Below are 15,461 nucleotides of genomic sequence, written 5' to 3'. Positions count from 1 at the left end.
TCTCTTTTTGTCAATTTTTGAGGAGGAAGATTTGATTTATGTTGAAAATTTTGATGTCTTAGTAAGGATTTTAAGATTGACAATTTTCAATATAACGCAACAAAAAAATATTTTTAATCCCCTATGTAGCCAAATTCCTTTCGTAACAACATCAAGATGATATTGTTTTGGGAGACAAACAATTCTATCATATGACATCTTTACTATCATAAAAGTTCATAGATATCTTGCACAAAGTTTTCTATCAATCAATTAAATTTAATCTAGAGCAAACCTTTTCTACATGGTTATTTGAAGATTCTTTTGCTTTTACATCTATCAGTACATAAAGATGGTAAGGGAAAGTGTTCTCTACTCTAGGCAATGCTATATTTATGAATTTTCAAATGGGAGAAAAAAAAATTCAAACCAATACGGGCATTTTATTAATCCAAACAAAGCATTAACTGCCTATTTGAGCTACTAAAAATGTTTAGAATCTACACCCATGTCTAAGAAGACTCTGAAACTAACCCCCCCTTTCTCATTTTGTTTAGTTTTTCGCATTCATCCAAGTGCAAAAAGTTAGATGTTCAGTCCTATTTTATATGCACGACTAATCTTCGTAAGGGAAGGCGTTACATTTTTTTGCGATTATACAACGGATCATGTCTCCAATTGCTAAATAGATGTGAATTATCGCATAATTCCTAATTTAACAAGTAACATATAGTCGATATAAAAAACAGGGAACATAATTAAATCCTAGGCTAACAACTATGAGACATATATAAAGCCTAGCAATTTACAAAACAAAATAAGTACCCAGTCTTAGGGTATTTAAGCATTTTTTTGGGGGTATAATTTAAGCACATTTCTAACTTAATCTTAAAGGAGATTGATTGACATGCTACCAATACACAATATAATAGTATCCTAGGATAAGAGAGTTATTTATTATTATTATGCTAAATAAGGGATTTTTTTTTGAGAAAATGAAAGCTTGAATTTATTTGAAATACTCCAGAGAGGTTACACACAATCTTTTCCATATTCTTAAAATAAATTTTAAACCTACAATCCATTATGTAATGTTTACCAAATACAACCTAAGAATATCCTTCCCAACATACCAAAGTTGATATGGATAAATACTTGCCACTACCTTCTCCTCCAATGTTTGGAAGAATAATGTAATTTGCCAAAGAATGGAAAAATTGTGGAGCAATCTCTTTGAAAACCCATTAAGTATGGAAAATTCCATTCCTAGATTCAATTAAAAGCCAATCCTTACAAAGGAGTGAGTCTAAACAAAAAGATTATGATGACAAGTAAGGTATATTTCAAAGCTGAGACCAGGGATTGGCTGGTCTTCCTCTTTTTGATTCACTTTGTAAATTAATCTGCCAAGTGCCAACCTTTGGCTCCACTTTGGAAACTAACCTGTAAATCTTTTGAAAAAGAGAAGATGAAAACCCATATTTCCAGCAATGGCCTTGACTTTTAATTGACTTCAACAGGGAGCTCTCTAATTAAATATGAATTAGTTGAATTTCCCCATATGCAGAGGAGCCCTAATTGGTTCCCTTTATTTGTGGGATCACAATATCAGTTTCAGTTTTTTTTTTTAAATTTTTTTATTTATGACCTGAGTCAAAATCAGGTGCGCAGATAATAAAAAATAAAATTTTTTTCTTAATAAGTCCCCTAAGAAGCGAAGGTTAAGCTCAGCTTCACGTGGTCTAGCTGGAGAGACAGAGAGTTATTGGACTCTTGAAGCACTGTAGTCGGTATACTAGTGTTCAGAATTTGCCAAAATTATAAAGTTCTAGAAGGAAATGAGTATGTTTAAGCATAAGGACCCACCTGATTTGAGATTGTTTGCGCAGCTGCCATTACTACCCTCGTTTTGAGTTTTCCCAGTTGCTTGTGGCAGATGGGTTTTGCAGCTGTAGGCGTTTCAGAAGTAATTTATTGTAGGGCATTGGGGTAGGAATAAGTTTTGGTTTTTTGTGTCATGGGTGGGATTGAAAATGGGAATTTTGGAGTAAATTTCAGAAGACAATTTCTGGGTTTGTATTGGTTTTGCTTTTTTAGGGGATCTGTGGTAGGTGTTGGGGGGTAAAGTTCGAGTTTTGTTTGGAGAGGGTGGTTTTCAAGTCCAGTTTAGTGGTTTTGTGGGGGGAAACTATTAAGCGGTTCAGTTCGAATTCGAAAGTTTGCGGTAGTTTGGCTGTTTGGGAGCGTTTCAGAAGCAGAACACCTTTGGATGCGGTTATCTTTTTCTTCCGGCGAGGAATTGCTGCGTGCTTTTGTTTTATTTTTTCCTCTTTTGGTGGATTAGGGTGGTTTTAGCCTGTCATTGTTGGCGTTACAATTTGAATGCTAAGCATTTGTAGGTTTTTTTTTCGTCAGAAACGTTATGGGCTTGTTTTAGTTTCTGGAGATGAATTCGAATATACAAGGATTTTTTGCAGAGTTTTCCGGTTCTGGGTCTGAGAGTGTGTAGTTGGAATTTTTTTGGGTGAGGCTGGTTTTTGTACTTTACCAAGTTGGTTGGTCTCGCTATAGTGACTCTTTCAGAGAATACAGTGAAAAATTTCTTGGTTAGGTTGTCAGCTTCTCGGAGATGGTTGGATCACTTTGATCTAGGATTGGTTTGACAATTCCTGCATTTGTTTGGGGGTAGTTCTTGGTTTTCTCTACCCTGTACTGAAGGGTTCTTCTAAGGTGAATTGGTTTCAAGTTTGATTTTTTATCCCTCAGTGCTTCAGAGATATTTATTGGCCTAGAGGGCTAGAGTTATTCCATTTGAACCTGTTATTTCAATACCAAAAATTTTAGATGCCTTCCAAATTTCCAGTTTCTGAAATGGCTTGTATGAAGCTGGGATCTAAAACTGATGCATTCCAACGGCAAGGACAAGCCTGGTATGTCCCTCAACTTAACCTTGTCGACTTTCTGTGCTTCTTTCTTTTTCTTTATTGTTGAATTTGATTTATTGTGTGTATGTTTGTTTGAAATTAAACAAAACTTTGAAGAAGGATTTTATTCTACTGAAATTGTGGGGGTTATATTTCATATCTGATGATAATCGGGAGTGCAATATGGTTCCAGTTCCTTAATTGAGATCAAAATGAATTGAGATGTCCTATTAATTGAGTTCCAATGAATGCTATTTTTTTTCAGATGGTTAGCTTGATTGGTTTTGGTTGATCATCTCTGTTCCCCAGTTCAATCCTCCCCTAACAAAATAGCCCCATATCCTAATTGATGATGCCAGCGACTGAGCCACTACCATATGACAATATACTCTTCAAGTAAATTTATATTTCCTAAAGTTTCCACACAATCGCCTCCCTGGCAGCCCCCTTCAACCCTCTGCATCTGAGAGAACATAAAGTAGGATTCATCTTTGACTGTTCAAACAAATTTGTATTGCTATGTAGTCAAGAGTGAAGATTATCATCATCATCACAAATGCTTGCATCTGATCCATCTGTGAAACTAGCAAATAACCTTAATAGTTTCCAAAATGAAATATAGGAAGAAAGAACCCATCCCTGGAGCATAGGGATCATTTTCAGAGGCACACGTGATGTCATTTCTTGCCTCAGAAGACCAGGCAAAACTCGTTGGATGGTGTGTTTGACTCTTACCGTGAACCTGAAACTTCCATGCAGGGAGACATACTTAATTTTATTTGACCAATATGTCTTGTCTTGCTCCCTACCAATACACCAATATAAATTCTGGTTGAATCCCTCAAGCATTTACTGGATGCAATCTGGATTCATAAATCAGTTATTTTTCTAATAGGTTCAAGATTGAGGCATTATTTATTAGGTATTTAGGAAATCCATTTCTACACAAGGTGGTATTTCAAAGGATAGATCTGATTGCCTATTGCCAACAAAACACTGAAGTAGGTAGTGTCACAGATGAGTAAAACTTGTATTGTAGGGGCCATGTGAAATGCTGCTGATCATGTTTTTTTCATGTTGGATTTCCTGAAGTTCTGTTAGGAAAAGTTTAAAGCATTGTTTTATCTGTTATTTTTCTTAATTTCTGCATCTCTGGCTGCAGGTTCTGTACAACCGGACTGCCCAGTGATGTTGTTGTTGAAGTTGGAGAAATGTCCTTCCATCTCCACAAGGTAAGCTTGTTTTTCAGTATTGTTTACCACTGGTATTGTTAATTAGATGTAACTAACGTTTCCTGATTTACCTATCACTGACCATAAACATTGAGACCTTTTGGGTAACTACGCATCTTATTTTTCTCCTACTTTTAAAGAGGGACCGGGGGGGGGATGGTGTGTTGGTATGGTATAAAGCAATTCAACTCTAGTTGCTTTTCTCCTCTGGTTTATGCCATCCTGATTAAATGACTGAGTGGTAGGTAAATGTGGACATGTCAGGGTAGAGAGAAGCTGGTTTCTGCATCCTCTTTCCTTTTCAGACTGTTCCCTTTCTTTTGTTTGCCATGACCAAAATCTAGTAGAAAGTCATTTTCTGGGATGATTAGTATCACTTCATAGGCTGGGTGGTTAGCTACTAGTTTGTCTTATTCTGGGTTGGTGTAGTTGGGAAATGAAACATGGGGTTTTGTACCACAACATGTTCTCAAGGACCTCATGTTGGTTATCTGCCATGGTGCACTTTTCTTATTCAGAAACTTTATTGCCATTTACACATCAGAAAGGAAATATGATAGAATAAAAAGTTCTCTTAGATGGGGAAAAGGTAGTTGCCAGATTTTCGTTTATGATTTGTAGAGTGGTTTGATGCTATAGTAAATGACTTTACTCAGACAGAATATTTCTAAGTGTCCACATCACACATTTAATATTACTAAGCCAGGCGGTCCAATTAGCAGCCAGCCCATACTTAGAGATCAGTTTCCATGGACAATTAATAGGGTCTTGGGAATAATCACTTCCACATTTTATGTAATACCCTCAAGAAAAAAAGTATGATAATCCTGTAGATGTTTTGCCTTCATATGCTTAGCTTTTGAAACAAGAATATCTCCCAAGTGAGGATACAGATTTTGGTGCTGATCAATGTTTCAGAACTGGTCGAAATATGGTGTTTTTTGGGTAAAAACCTACATGTGATGGGCTGGTTGAAACTATTGAAAACGGTCAGAACGTCTGAAACTTGTCAAAACTAGTTGAAGCTAATGGAACTGGTTGGTTGAAATCATTTGCTATTTATAGTTTTGATCCCAAGATTTCCAAAATATTTTAAAAAGTAATTGAAACTGGTTGAACCTTTTAAAACTTGGTGTTTTTTAAACTTCCCCAAGGTTGTCTCCATTACCTGTGAAACCGACATTTCTCGGTCAAAACTGCAGATTTTGACTGAGATTTATATCCATGCTCCCATTAGGCTGTGTTTGTTTGCTGGAATAAAGGTGGGGTGGGACAAAAGGGGTGGGAAAATTCTTGAAAAAGCAAAATTTTCCTTTAAATCCTAAAAATGTAGTTTGTTTGGTTGCTTGGGGTGGGAAAGTTAGAGACAAGTTTCCTTAATTTAAGGAAACTTGTTTGGTGAGGTGGCAAACCAACTTTTCCTCCTCAAGCCTTTTCAAAACCCTACAAAATGTGTGAGATTTTGTGAAAAAGTGTGGAAAAATAAAAAAGTGGGACCCACAATTAACATTTTCCACAAATTCCCTTCATTTGTTTTCCTTCTCCCTCACCCTACTACATGGGACCCACATTTTTTTTTTTCTCCACCCCACCTTTGCAAACAAATGCAGCCTTAGGGGTGATCAATTCGATGGTTGGTGATCCTTTTAATATAATTGTTTTACAAATTTACATAATGTAGCTATTGCATTGTGTTATGATAGGAGTGGGTAGCCACGGTATTGGGTTATCACTCACTCAACAAAGAATAGAAACTCTTTTGCCTTTATTATGTGCCTAATGGGGCCCAATTTGCTGTATGGGTGCTAGATTGGGCCAGCCTAATATGGAATAGGTTAAAGGACTTGACTTAGCTTGTTCCATCAACTTCGGAGCTTTTGACGCAGCAGTCAAGTACCTAACACATTGCTCTTTTTAGTGGTCCAACAGTTTAGTGCTGAGTGCTATCTCATGTCTCAAATGTTGCTATTATTAATTTATAATAGGAGCAGTGACTTTTCTTGAGCAGATGACAATGATAAGGGTGCTATTCACTTATTCTGCATATTGAGAATGCACATAATCTGCTCACTTATAGACTGAACTTAAGAATTAAATATGTAAAAAAATATATCTGAAAAATAAGTCATTTTTTTCCATTGATTTAAAGAAGAAAATATGGTACAAGTATTTTAGAAATTAGAACATCCAAGAGCCCAGTCCCTTTACCCATATGGGGGCTAAATCATTTAAAATTTTCTCTTCCACTGATTCATGTTCTTGTTTTCTTCTTTTTTCAATATTTACGTAAGCCATGCTTGGGTTCTTCAATCCTTAGTGCTTTTGGTTTATATTCATTATCTCTAAGTCCTTTCTGATTTCCCTATGCAGTTTCCATTGCTTTCTCGGAGTGGCGTTTTGGAAAAGTTAATTGCAGAAGCTTCAGATGAAGGAGAAGAAGACTGTGTTGTACAGCTTCCTGACATCCCTGGTGGAGCCAAAACATTTGAACTTGTTGCCAGGTTTTGTTATGGGGTGAAACTTGAACTCACTGCATCAAATGTTGTGTACCTTCGATGTGCTGCGGAACATCTTGAAATGACTGAAGAATATGGTGAGGGAAATTTGATTGCACAGACTGAACTTTTCCTTAACCAAGTTGTTCTTCGTAGTTGGAAAGACTCTCTAAAGGCGCTCCAAAGTTGTGAAGATGTCCTTCCCCAAGCTGAAGACCTCAACATTGTCAAGAGGTGTATAGAGTCTCTTGCTGCAAAGGCATGTACGGACCCAAACCTTTTTGGTTGGCCCATGATGGAGAATCGGGGGCTAATGCAGAGTCCTGGGGGAAGTGTCTTGTGGAATGGTATAAGCACAGGAGCCAGGCCAAGAAATGCAAGTTCAGACTGGTGGTATGAAGATGCATCAACTTTAAGTGTACCTCTTTTTAAGAGGTTGATCTCAATTATGGAATCTCGAGGCATTAGACAGGATACAATTGCTGGGTCTGTTGTGTTCTATGCAAAAAGATACCTGCCTGGGTTGAAAAGACGGCAGGGTGTCAGTGAGCCTAGCACACATCTTGTTCCTGCGTCTATGGGAACACCCCTGTCTGAAGAGGACCAGAAGCTACTACTTGAAGAGATTGATAAATTATTGCCCATGCAAAAGGGTCTGACCTCAACTAAGTTCCTTTTTGGGATGCTTCGTACAGCAATGATTCTTCACGCTAACCCATCTTGCATATCAAACTTAGAGACGAGGATTGGAATGCAACTGGACCAAGCTACCTTGGAAGACCTTTTGATGCCCACCTTCTCTTATTCCTTGGAAACTCTGTATAATGTTGACTGTATACAGAGGATTCTTGAGCACTTCTTAGCCATTGATCAGGCTACTGGTGGAGCCTCTCCATGCTCAGATGTTGATGGACAGTTGATGGGATCACCTTCTCTTACGCCAATCACTATGGTAGCTAAACTTATAGATGGGTACCTTGCTGAGGTTGCTCCTGATGTTAATTTGAAGCTCCCTAAGTTTCAAGCATTGGCTGAGGCTGTTCCTGAATACGCCAGACCATTAGATGATGGGCTTTATCGAGCAATTGACATATACCTAAAGGTGGTGACCATATCCTTGTACTGCCTTGTCATATTTGACCTTTTCTATATTGAACTGCATCAGTGTTGGAGGACCCTCATCATCTTTCTGTTCTCCTTTAAAAAAAACATCTATTCTTGGAAATTTGGTGATAGATTCCGGACCATATTGTTGTTCTATGGCTGAATATGCATCCGAAAAGCAGATGTTTCCTTATAGCTTTTATTTGTAGAAAGACATTCTATGAACTGTAGCTTAAGATGAGTGACATCAGGTGCAACACCATGTACTGCCTGATCCAGCAAGGTGTTTGGTTCTGCACCAGCTGAGTCAAGTTGATTTTAGTACATGGTGTTTGGATAAGAAATGTTACCACTGTAATTTATGAAAGGCCGTATGGCTAAACTGGTCACAAGTCTTGGGTTGTAACTCTCAATGAGGTGGAGTTAGCAACTTAGCATTGACTGCTGGCTTGCATCTATTTTGTCTCAATTGTATTGTGCATCCAGTTCTTGATTTTTCTGTGTTTGTTTTACAGGCACATCCATGGCTCACAGATTCTGAAAGAGAACAGCTCTGCAGGCTGATGGACTGCCAGAAGCTCTCCCTAGAAGCTTGCACCCATGCAGCCCAGAATGAAAGGCTGCCACTTAGAGTAATTGTCCAAGTTCTCTTCTTTGAACAGCTTCAGCTGAGGACATCAATTGCTGGTTGCTTTTTGGTCTCCGACAATTTTGATGGATCAAGACAGCTAAGAAGTGGGTTTGCAGGTTCAACTGAAGGGGGTTGGGCAACAGCAGTAAGGGAGAACCAAGTTTTGAAGGTGGGAATGGACAACATGAGAATGCGGGTGTCTGAGCTTGAGAAGGAGTGTTCTAACATGAGGCAGGAGATTGAGAAGCTAGGCAAAGTAAAAACATCAAGCACTTGGGGCAGTGTATCTAAAAAGTTTGGATTCAAGTTGAAGTCACAGATGTGCAGTGCTCAAGAAGGTTCTGTCAGTAATCAGAACAAGGATGTAAGTGGAAAGGTGGAGAAGGTGAAGGACAGACATGGGAAGCAAAGGACAAGTTTGTCTGCAGAGAGGTAAGTCGCAGTTTTCGTTTTCTATTCTTTTCCCACTTTCTCTTCTCTTGGTTTTTTGGGTATTTCTGCTTTAGTTCTCAATCTGTGAATTTCCATCTCTCCTGCGTCCATGGGCCATTCTTGTTTTCTTGTTCTCATCTTGTTCCATATTCATTTTCTTGATTATTCTCAAGTTGACAGACCATGTAAAGGAGATGGAAACATGTATCTCTTATGTAATTGTTTCTCCTCGAGTCCTTGTAATGAAAGCTGTTTTCTCTCTCTCATTTGTCATTCCCGTGTTTTCACTATTTAAGGGAAATTGGCAATACTTGAGTGAATGGAATCGTAGAACCCTTTTTTAAGTACCCATCTGGCATTGTTGCTTAACGGAACTTTCTATTGGTCTCGTTTGCTAGTTACAGAAGTCAGAAAGTAAGAACTGAAGAAATTATAAGGCATTACATTGCAGCATTACAGCATGTTATACTCATTGAGCATCGTTTTCAGAGACAAACAGTCTTGATGAGTGGTAGCGTCTGAAAGCTTATCCTGGTTTCCTTGACCCAGTCCGTGAGGATATTTGGGCTGTGTGCATTTATAAACCATTTTGTACTTTCTGGAGCTTGATTTCTTATTGGGGCATCACTTTTTGGCTTTGAAGTGGTGCCTCTTCTAGCTGGACTGAAAATGATTTTGCCTCGCTAATTGCTGATCTAGGTTACAGTGTATCAACATCGATCTCAACTGAAAGAGTGACAGTTTCTTTTGTTTAGTTCATCATGGTATCGATGTAGATCTGCTTTTGGAGGTCTTGGGTCGGACCTCCTGAGGCAGTGAGACGACGAAAAGGTCTTGGATTTGAACTTTCATCCCTCTACACCTTCTTTCTTTGCATTTTTGTCACCTACTTTTGAGCCATGCCAAAGTAGGTGCCAAAGAAGTGGTAGCGTCCATAAGTACTCTTTTAAGTACTTATTGCCTTTGGACAAAAAACTCTTTTAAGTACTTATTGCCTTTGGACAAAAAACTATGTCGTAATTTTCCTCTATTACGGTAATCCTAAAATATGTGTATTGATAATTTGTTTATTTTTTAATAAGAAAAGAGAATACTATTTGATCATAAGAGATGATTAAGTGCTAAAGAGATAGTATTATGGACGACAAAAGGTGAAGCACATTATATGGCTAAAGTGAACCCACTTCATAATATAATCAGAAATTATACATGTAAGAACAAAATTAAGAGATGTAGCTAACTGAATACTCTGAAATAGATTTTGGACCAGCATTTTCAGACATTGATAGGAGGATGTACATCCCTGAAGAGCAAAAAGGGTCTGGCCAGTATGTACTACACAAAAAAAATCATATGCTAGGTTTCGAAGACTGCTTCATCTTTTCTGCAATGCATAAGATTGTGTTAGGAAAATTATCCAATCAACACAAGACAACGGTGTAGATAGGTCGGAAAAACATGAAGATTGAGTAGGCAAATGAAGTTGTGAATTCAATATTCTCACAACACTTGATGAAAATCTACAAATACAACTCACAATGTCAGAAAAGGATAAAGCTTTATTGAAAAATATAATTTCAGTGATGTAGATGTGTAAAAAAATTTGGAGTATTTTGAACTTCCACTTGAAAGGCTTACATAGTTCAATAGGAAGCAAATAGGGATTGAGGCTGAAAACTGATCCAAACCAACAAACCAAAAAGATTAAACGAGGAACATTGAAAAAAGAGACATTCAATATTCTCTATTGGCTCCACAAAATTACAACATCAGCAATTGGCTATACCTAGATGAATACAAGAAATTAGAGAGGAAATGTGTCCCACCACTGGCATTGCCATCAGTGGGGTGACTCGATGTCATCAAAGGGAAAGGAAAATAGAAAGAGCATAACAACTAAATCTGTTGAACATGTGAGGAGAGATGGAAACAACAAGAAGAAAGTCTTCAATGGTGGCTTCCATGATTCTTATCTGAATGTCTTACAAATGAAGATTCAATGTACTCAAATGAAGACTCTGTTTTGCCGGAAATTGTTTGGGTGTTGCGTAATTAATGCGCAATACCTGCAGCGAATGTACGAGATCAAGATCTCGATCGTCCATTTCTGAAAAGCGTATTTCTACAAATTTGAGAAACGGATGGTTGAGATTGAGCATTCATAGCAAAGTGCGCATTAATTGTGCAGCACTAAAGTTGAAGTGTTAAACCCCTACTTTTTGCTAGATAATCCTTCACATGCGAGTAATTGAGACATGATAGACTCTACACGCCAACTGGTCCAATGTGGCTAATGAATTGATGTCATTTGGTCAACAAAGTGCTCTTACACTTATTTTTGTGGATGGATATACTAGTTGATTTGATGGTTTACAAATGAACAAAATTCATGGAATTGCTTGGTTTCTACTCTTTCAGATCTTCAGGCGTGATTAATTGGAATTGTTGGAGGAGACTGAAGGAGGACATGTGATCGACAACATTCTAGTTATTCTTTTGATACATTTGATGTATAAGATCAGACATTTTTTTATTTATTTTGAAGATTTTGATCGACTTGTGTATTTTCCCTTTTTTTTTTTTTTTTCTTCTTTTTTCGGTACAAAGGCGCTTTTTATACATAGAGATAGGGATATTATATATGCCGCCGGTAGGAGTTGAACCCATGACCTCTCCATTGAGAAGCAGGTTCCTAACCATCCTACTACTCCTCCATTGGCTAATTCCGATAACTTTGAACCCATTTTGAGAAAGCCCGTTACCCCATTTGACTTTAGAGGGCTAACTGGGCTGGGCCATATCATGGGCCGAACCTCCTATCTTCCTGTGCACTTCCTTGGATGCTCAGTCATGCACTGCATATCCGACTGCGACATTTAATGGTAAAGCTTTGGTCGTGCGTCCTGCAAGATTCGGGCTTGTTGGATGAGGCATTTCGATCGAGATTTTGATCTCGACTGAAATCTTAATCTATCGGTTTTGTACATTTAATGCGTAGAAATTGAAACATGGTCTTGAAAGAATTATTCTTTACAAATCCCGAGAGGTGGCGTTTTTTATTTTTTTTGGGTGAAATAGTAATTTTTTAGGGTGAAACAGTAATTTTCTTTGTGAAATAGTCCCCACAAGAAAAGGGGTGGGGCAGTCCTAGACTAGACAAACTTTGGGATTTTGCTCCTTGAAAGGCCAGAAGATCTGCAGCATGGTTTTCTTTCTCGAGGAATGTGTAGGAATTTAATATCATCATAACCTGTAGCCAAGACTCTATCATCTTGAATAATTGATCTTATTTTCCAGCTGGTTCTTTTTGTCGATATTTAATTAGATCCATCACTCCTTTGGTTATCTATCCCTTTCTATAATAACTTTTGTTAGTCCAAGATCAGAGCTCTCTTTGTAGCTAGGGCTTTGCCAGAAGAGCTGAGGTGTCTCTGGTTCCTTCATAAGAAAAGAATATTAGTTTATGTTAGAACAAGCAAATAAAAAAAAAAAAAGAAATAAAAACGAAAAAGCATAGAGATTTAACATAGTTTACGTACCGATATGGTAGGTTACATCCACGGACAAAGAATAAGCGTTTTTCCACTATGTAGAAGAAGAACAAAAGAAAATCTCACGACCAATTGCTAAGAACAGTGTTACAAGAACTCTCACCCAAAACCTTAATCGAAAATCTAAAATCTCTCAATAATGTAGTGAACATAAGAAATAAATTTATAGACTCCAATTGGGTAAATGGGCATATCGAACCAAGCCCTCCACTCCACCCTAGATCTCCGCAAACAGGTCATTTGGGTCGTCCACCAAAATATGTCGGTGCAAGCCTATCTTCCAAATCAGGTACAAGAATTCGAGTCAAAACAACACAATTTACTTTTGTGATCTTAAATGAAACCATCGTAACCTGTTTGTGGACTTGAATTCTCCCCAATTTGACATGATCCCTCTGCATTGAACTTTAGCCATCCTTCTGGTGGAGCTACCCATCCTAGAAGCTTTTCATCTTTGAGATTTTTTTGATTGATATTCCTGCCACTAAACTCCCCTATCATTTGCTTTGCTTTTCTATCTATCTCCCAAGCTATGTTTGTGTTGTGTCTGTGAATCATGTAATTGTAGTTGTTGCAAATCATCCACAGACCATTGAGGGGCAAAGAATATTCTCTCGGTTGCTACCTGCTTTTTTAGGTTAACTTCTTCACCTAAATTTTCAATGTGTCAAAGATGTAACTAGACTTGGTTACTAAATCTGCATTAAATGAAAATATGGTCTTCTGTAGGGGTGTAAACGGACTGGATTCGGATCGGATAGTGGTAATACCATATCCGCATCCTATTAGTAATCGAACGGATTTGGAAGCGGATTTCAGTTATCCATTTAAACCCCTACTCTTCTGTTGCTAGATTATCTTCTCAAAAAATTAATAATGTAAGAAGTCACAACTTGAATTCTCTTAAGACAAGGGCAAAGCTTTGTATTATATTATGTAATACTTTCCATCCCAATATATTAAATCATGTTATAAAAATGAAAAAAGAAAGAAAGGAAGAAAGAAAATCACTGGATGGAGAATCACTGCAGAGGATTAGAAGTTTTTTCAGTTATGAAGGTATCCCTTTGAGTTTAGTTCTCTACTGACCTACAAAACTTGGAGAAAGAAATGTAGTAGGATTCACAACGAATAACACTTCTAGGTCGTATTTCACTCACACTTCTACAACATATAATAGGAGTAGGTCCACCTTTAAGTACTAACAAAATGAATTATAGATGTGACCATTAGTGAACCCCACGTGGACTCTCTTCAAAAGTATAATGGAGGCGTATGAAGACAGCATAAACCTCTTTAATCCCCTCTTTAATCAGATTTTCATATTTAATTATATCTTCCACGTTAGCTATGCCCCCACAAAGAAAAATATAAGAATCCTCCACGAACTCAAATTCTAAAGACATGGCTGCTTGATGATTCTTTCTATGATTTTATTGATGAAAGTATCTTCCAGTGATTGGTTTCAAGGAATGTGAATCAGAAAGTGGGGGCCACCAATTGTGGAACCATGAATGATGAATTGAACCGTTTCCAAGTGGAATTGTTTCTGGATTGAACACATCCAGATGAAAATGACATGAACCCTCCTCCCAAGGATTACTGGAATTCCAGAACAGAAAAATAATCAACCTAAATGGGCTTGTTAGTCTAAAGGTGTGGGGCATGTAGGGTTGCAGTTTTGACCTTTAGTAACAGAAGTCTTCTTTTTCTACCTAAAAAACAGGAAAGCTTTTCTCTTTTAATGTTCTTTTGTAATGTAGTAACACAAGGCTGGGAGGGACTCAAGAGCTTGATGTTGGCAGTGAGTGAGATAGAGACATTGTCAAGATGTGAGCGTGAGTGGCAAGATTGACTAACGGACGAAAATTTCCAACTTTCACATCTATATATATTAGCCGTGCGCGTAGGGAAAGAAGCACTTCTTTCTTACTTCTTAGTGGTGGTGTGTGTTTACACTATGAGCATGTGAATCTGCGTTGATGTGGTCATGTAGGATAAGATGCATGGCTAAATACTTATTTCTAATCTTGATCATAATCTTAAAGAAAATAATAAAAAATAATTTATATATTTTTATATATATTTAAATATATATATAAATATATAAATATATATATATATATATACTTCCTATTGATATATATATGCGAGGTTGCCGCTATGCACTTATATATATATATATATATATATATATATATATATATATATATATATATATATATATATATATATATATATATTACAATGTTCTGGAATTTCGATTGGGATATTACAACTCAGCATCAATATTTTGAGGAATCTTATTCAGGGTTAAGGTGTAGCTAAGACTTGTGCTTCTGGAGTCGAAAAGAGAGAAGGCAGAGGAGATGAGAGGGGAAAGATAGGTTAGAGGGATAACAAAACAAACTATGATCAAGGGTTGAGAAAAATGTTAATACTAGGATTAGAATATGAACATTGTCCATCATTTGTCGGTGCACTTGATGCAATGGGAACATGTCTAAATTTGAGCCAATGAAAATCCTCCAAGGCAAATCTGCTAAATACAACCACCATTATTCAAGACCTTCGTCACTTCTCTCGCTAAATACTATTGAGTCCTGACCTTAGAAGGTCATGCCAATTTCATTGAGCACTCTTCTCGTCCTACTTCGTCTCTTTATTTTTATTGGATTTGTTTTTTAGTATTTATTATATAACAAATCAAAATATTAGTAGACCCTTTACTAGTTGTCATTTTTCTAGCATAGACAAAAACATCTTCTCTAGACGTGGCCTATATATTTATATTTTTTGGTACATAAGACAAGCCTATAGCCTAAAAAAGCAAAAAAACAAACTGGTCATCCCTCTGCGCCTGAAGGATTTCCTCTAAACTAGGAGGAATATCTTGAAAGAATTGCAAAGGATCTTCTATAGTTGTTGACCTCTTTAGCATCCAATCAGCGACAATGTTAGCATCTCTTGACAGATGGTTAAGCTTGATGCTACCATTTATACGAGCAAAGTCTCTAATAACAAAAACTAACCTAGCCACCTTCCCTTGCACTTTGACATATGGCTTGAACATGTTTATTGCTTGAGCTCAGTCTGATAACACAAGTATAGGC

At 37.2% G+C, this 15,461-nt stretch overlaps 1 protein-coding gene across 1 annotated transcript; it reads left to right on the top strand.

Annotated features, from left to right (window-relative positions):
• The first annotated feature begins 1,722 nt into the window (after nt 1-1,722).
• On the top strand, nt 1,723-9,745 carry LOC149025904 (BTB/POZ domain-containing protein At1g30440-like). Its single transcript, XM_089146114.1, has 4 exons — nt 1,723-2,909; nt 4,066-4,135; nt 6,506-7,732; nt 8,250-9,745. The coding sequence occupies exons 1-4, from the start codon at nt 2,824-2,826 to the stop codon at nt 8,799-8,801; spliced, it is 1,935 nt and encodes a 644-aa protein (XP_089002240.1). The 5' UTR covers nt 1,723-2,823; the 3' UTR covers nt 8,802-9,745.
• Nucleotides 9,746-15,461: the final 5,716 nt, after the last annotated feature.

The sequence above is a fragment of the Hakea prostrata genome, chromosome 2 (genome assembly GCF_041222555.1).
Source record: "Hakea prostrata isolate BN-2017 chromosome 2, UWA_Hpros_2, whole genome shotgun sequence".
Lineage (NCBI taxonomy): Eukaryota > Viridiplantae > Streptophyta > Magnoliopsida > Proteales > Proteaceae > Hakea > Hakea prostrata.
Note: the sequence above shows the minus strand (reverse complement) of the source record. Positions and strands in the feature narration are given on the sequence as shown.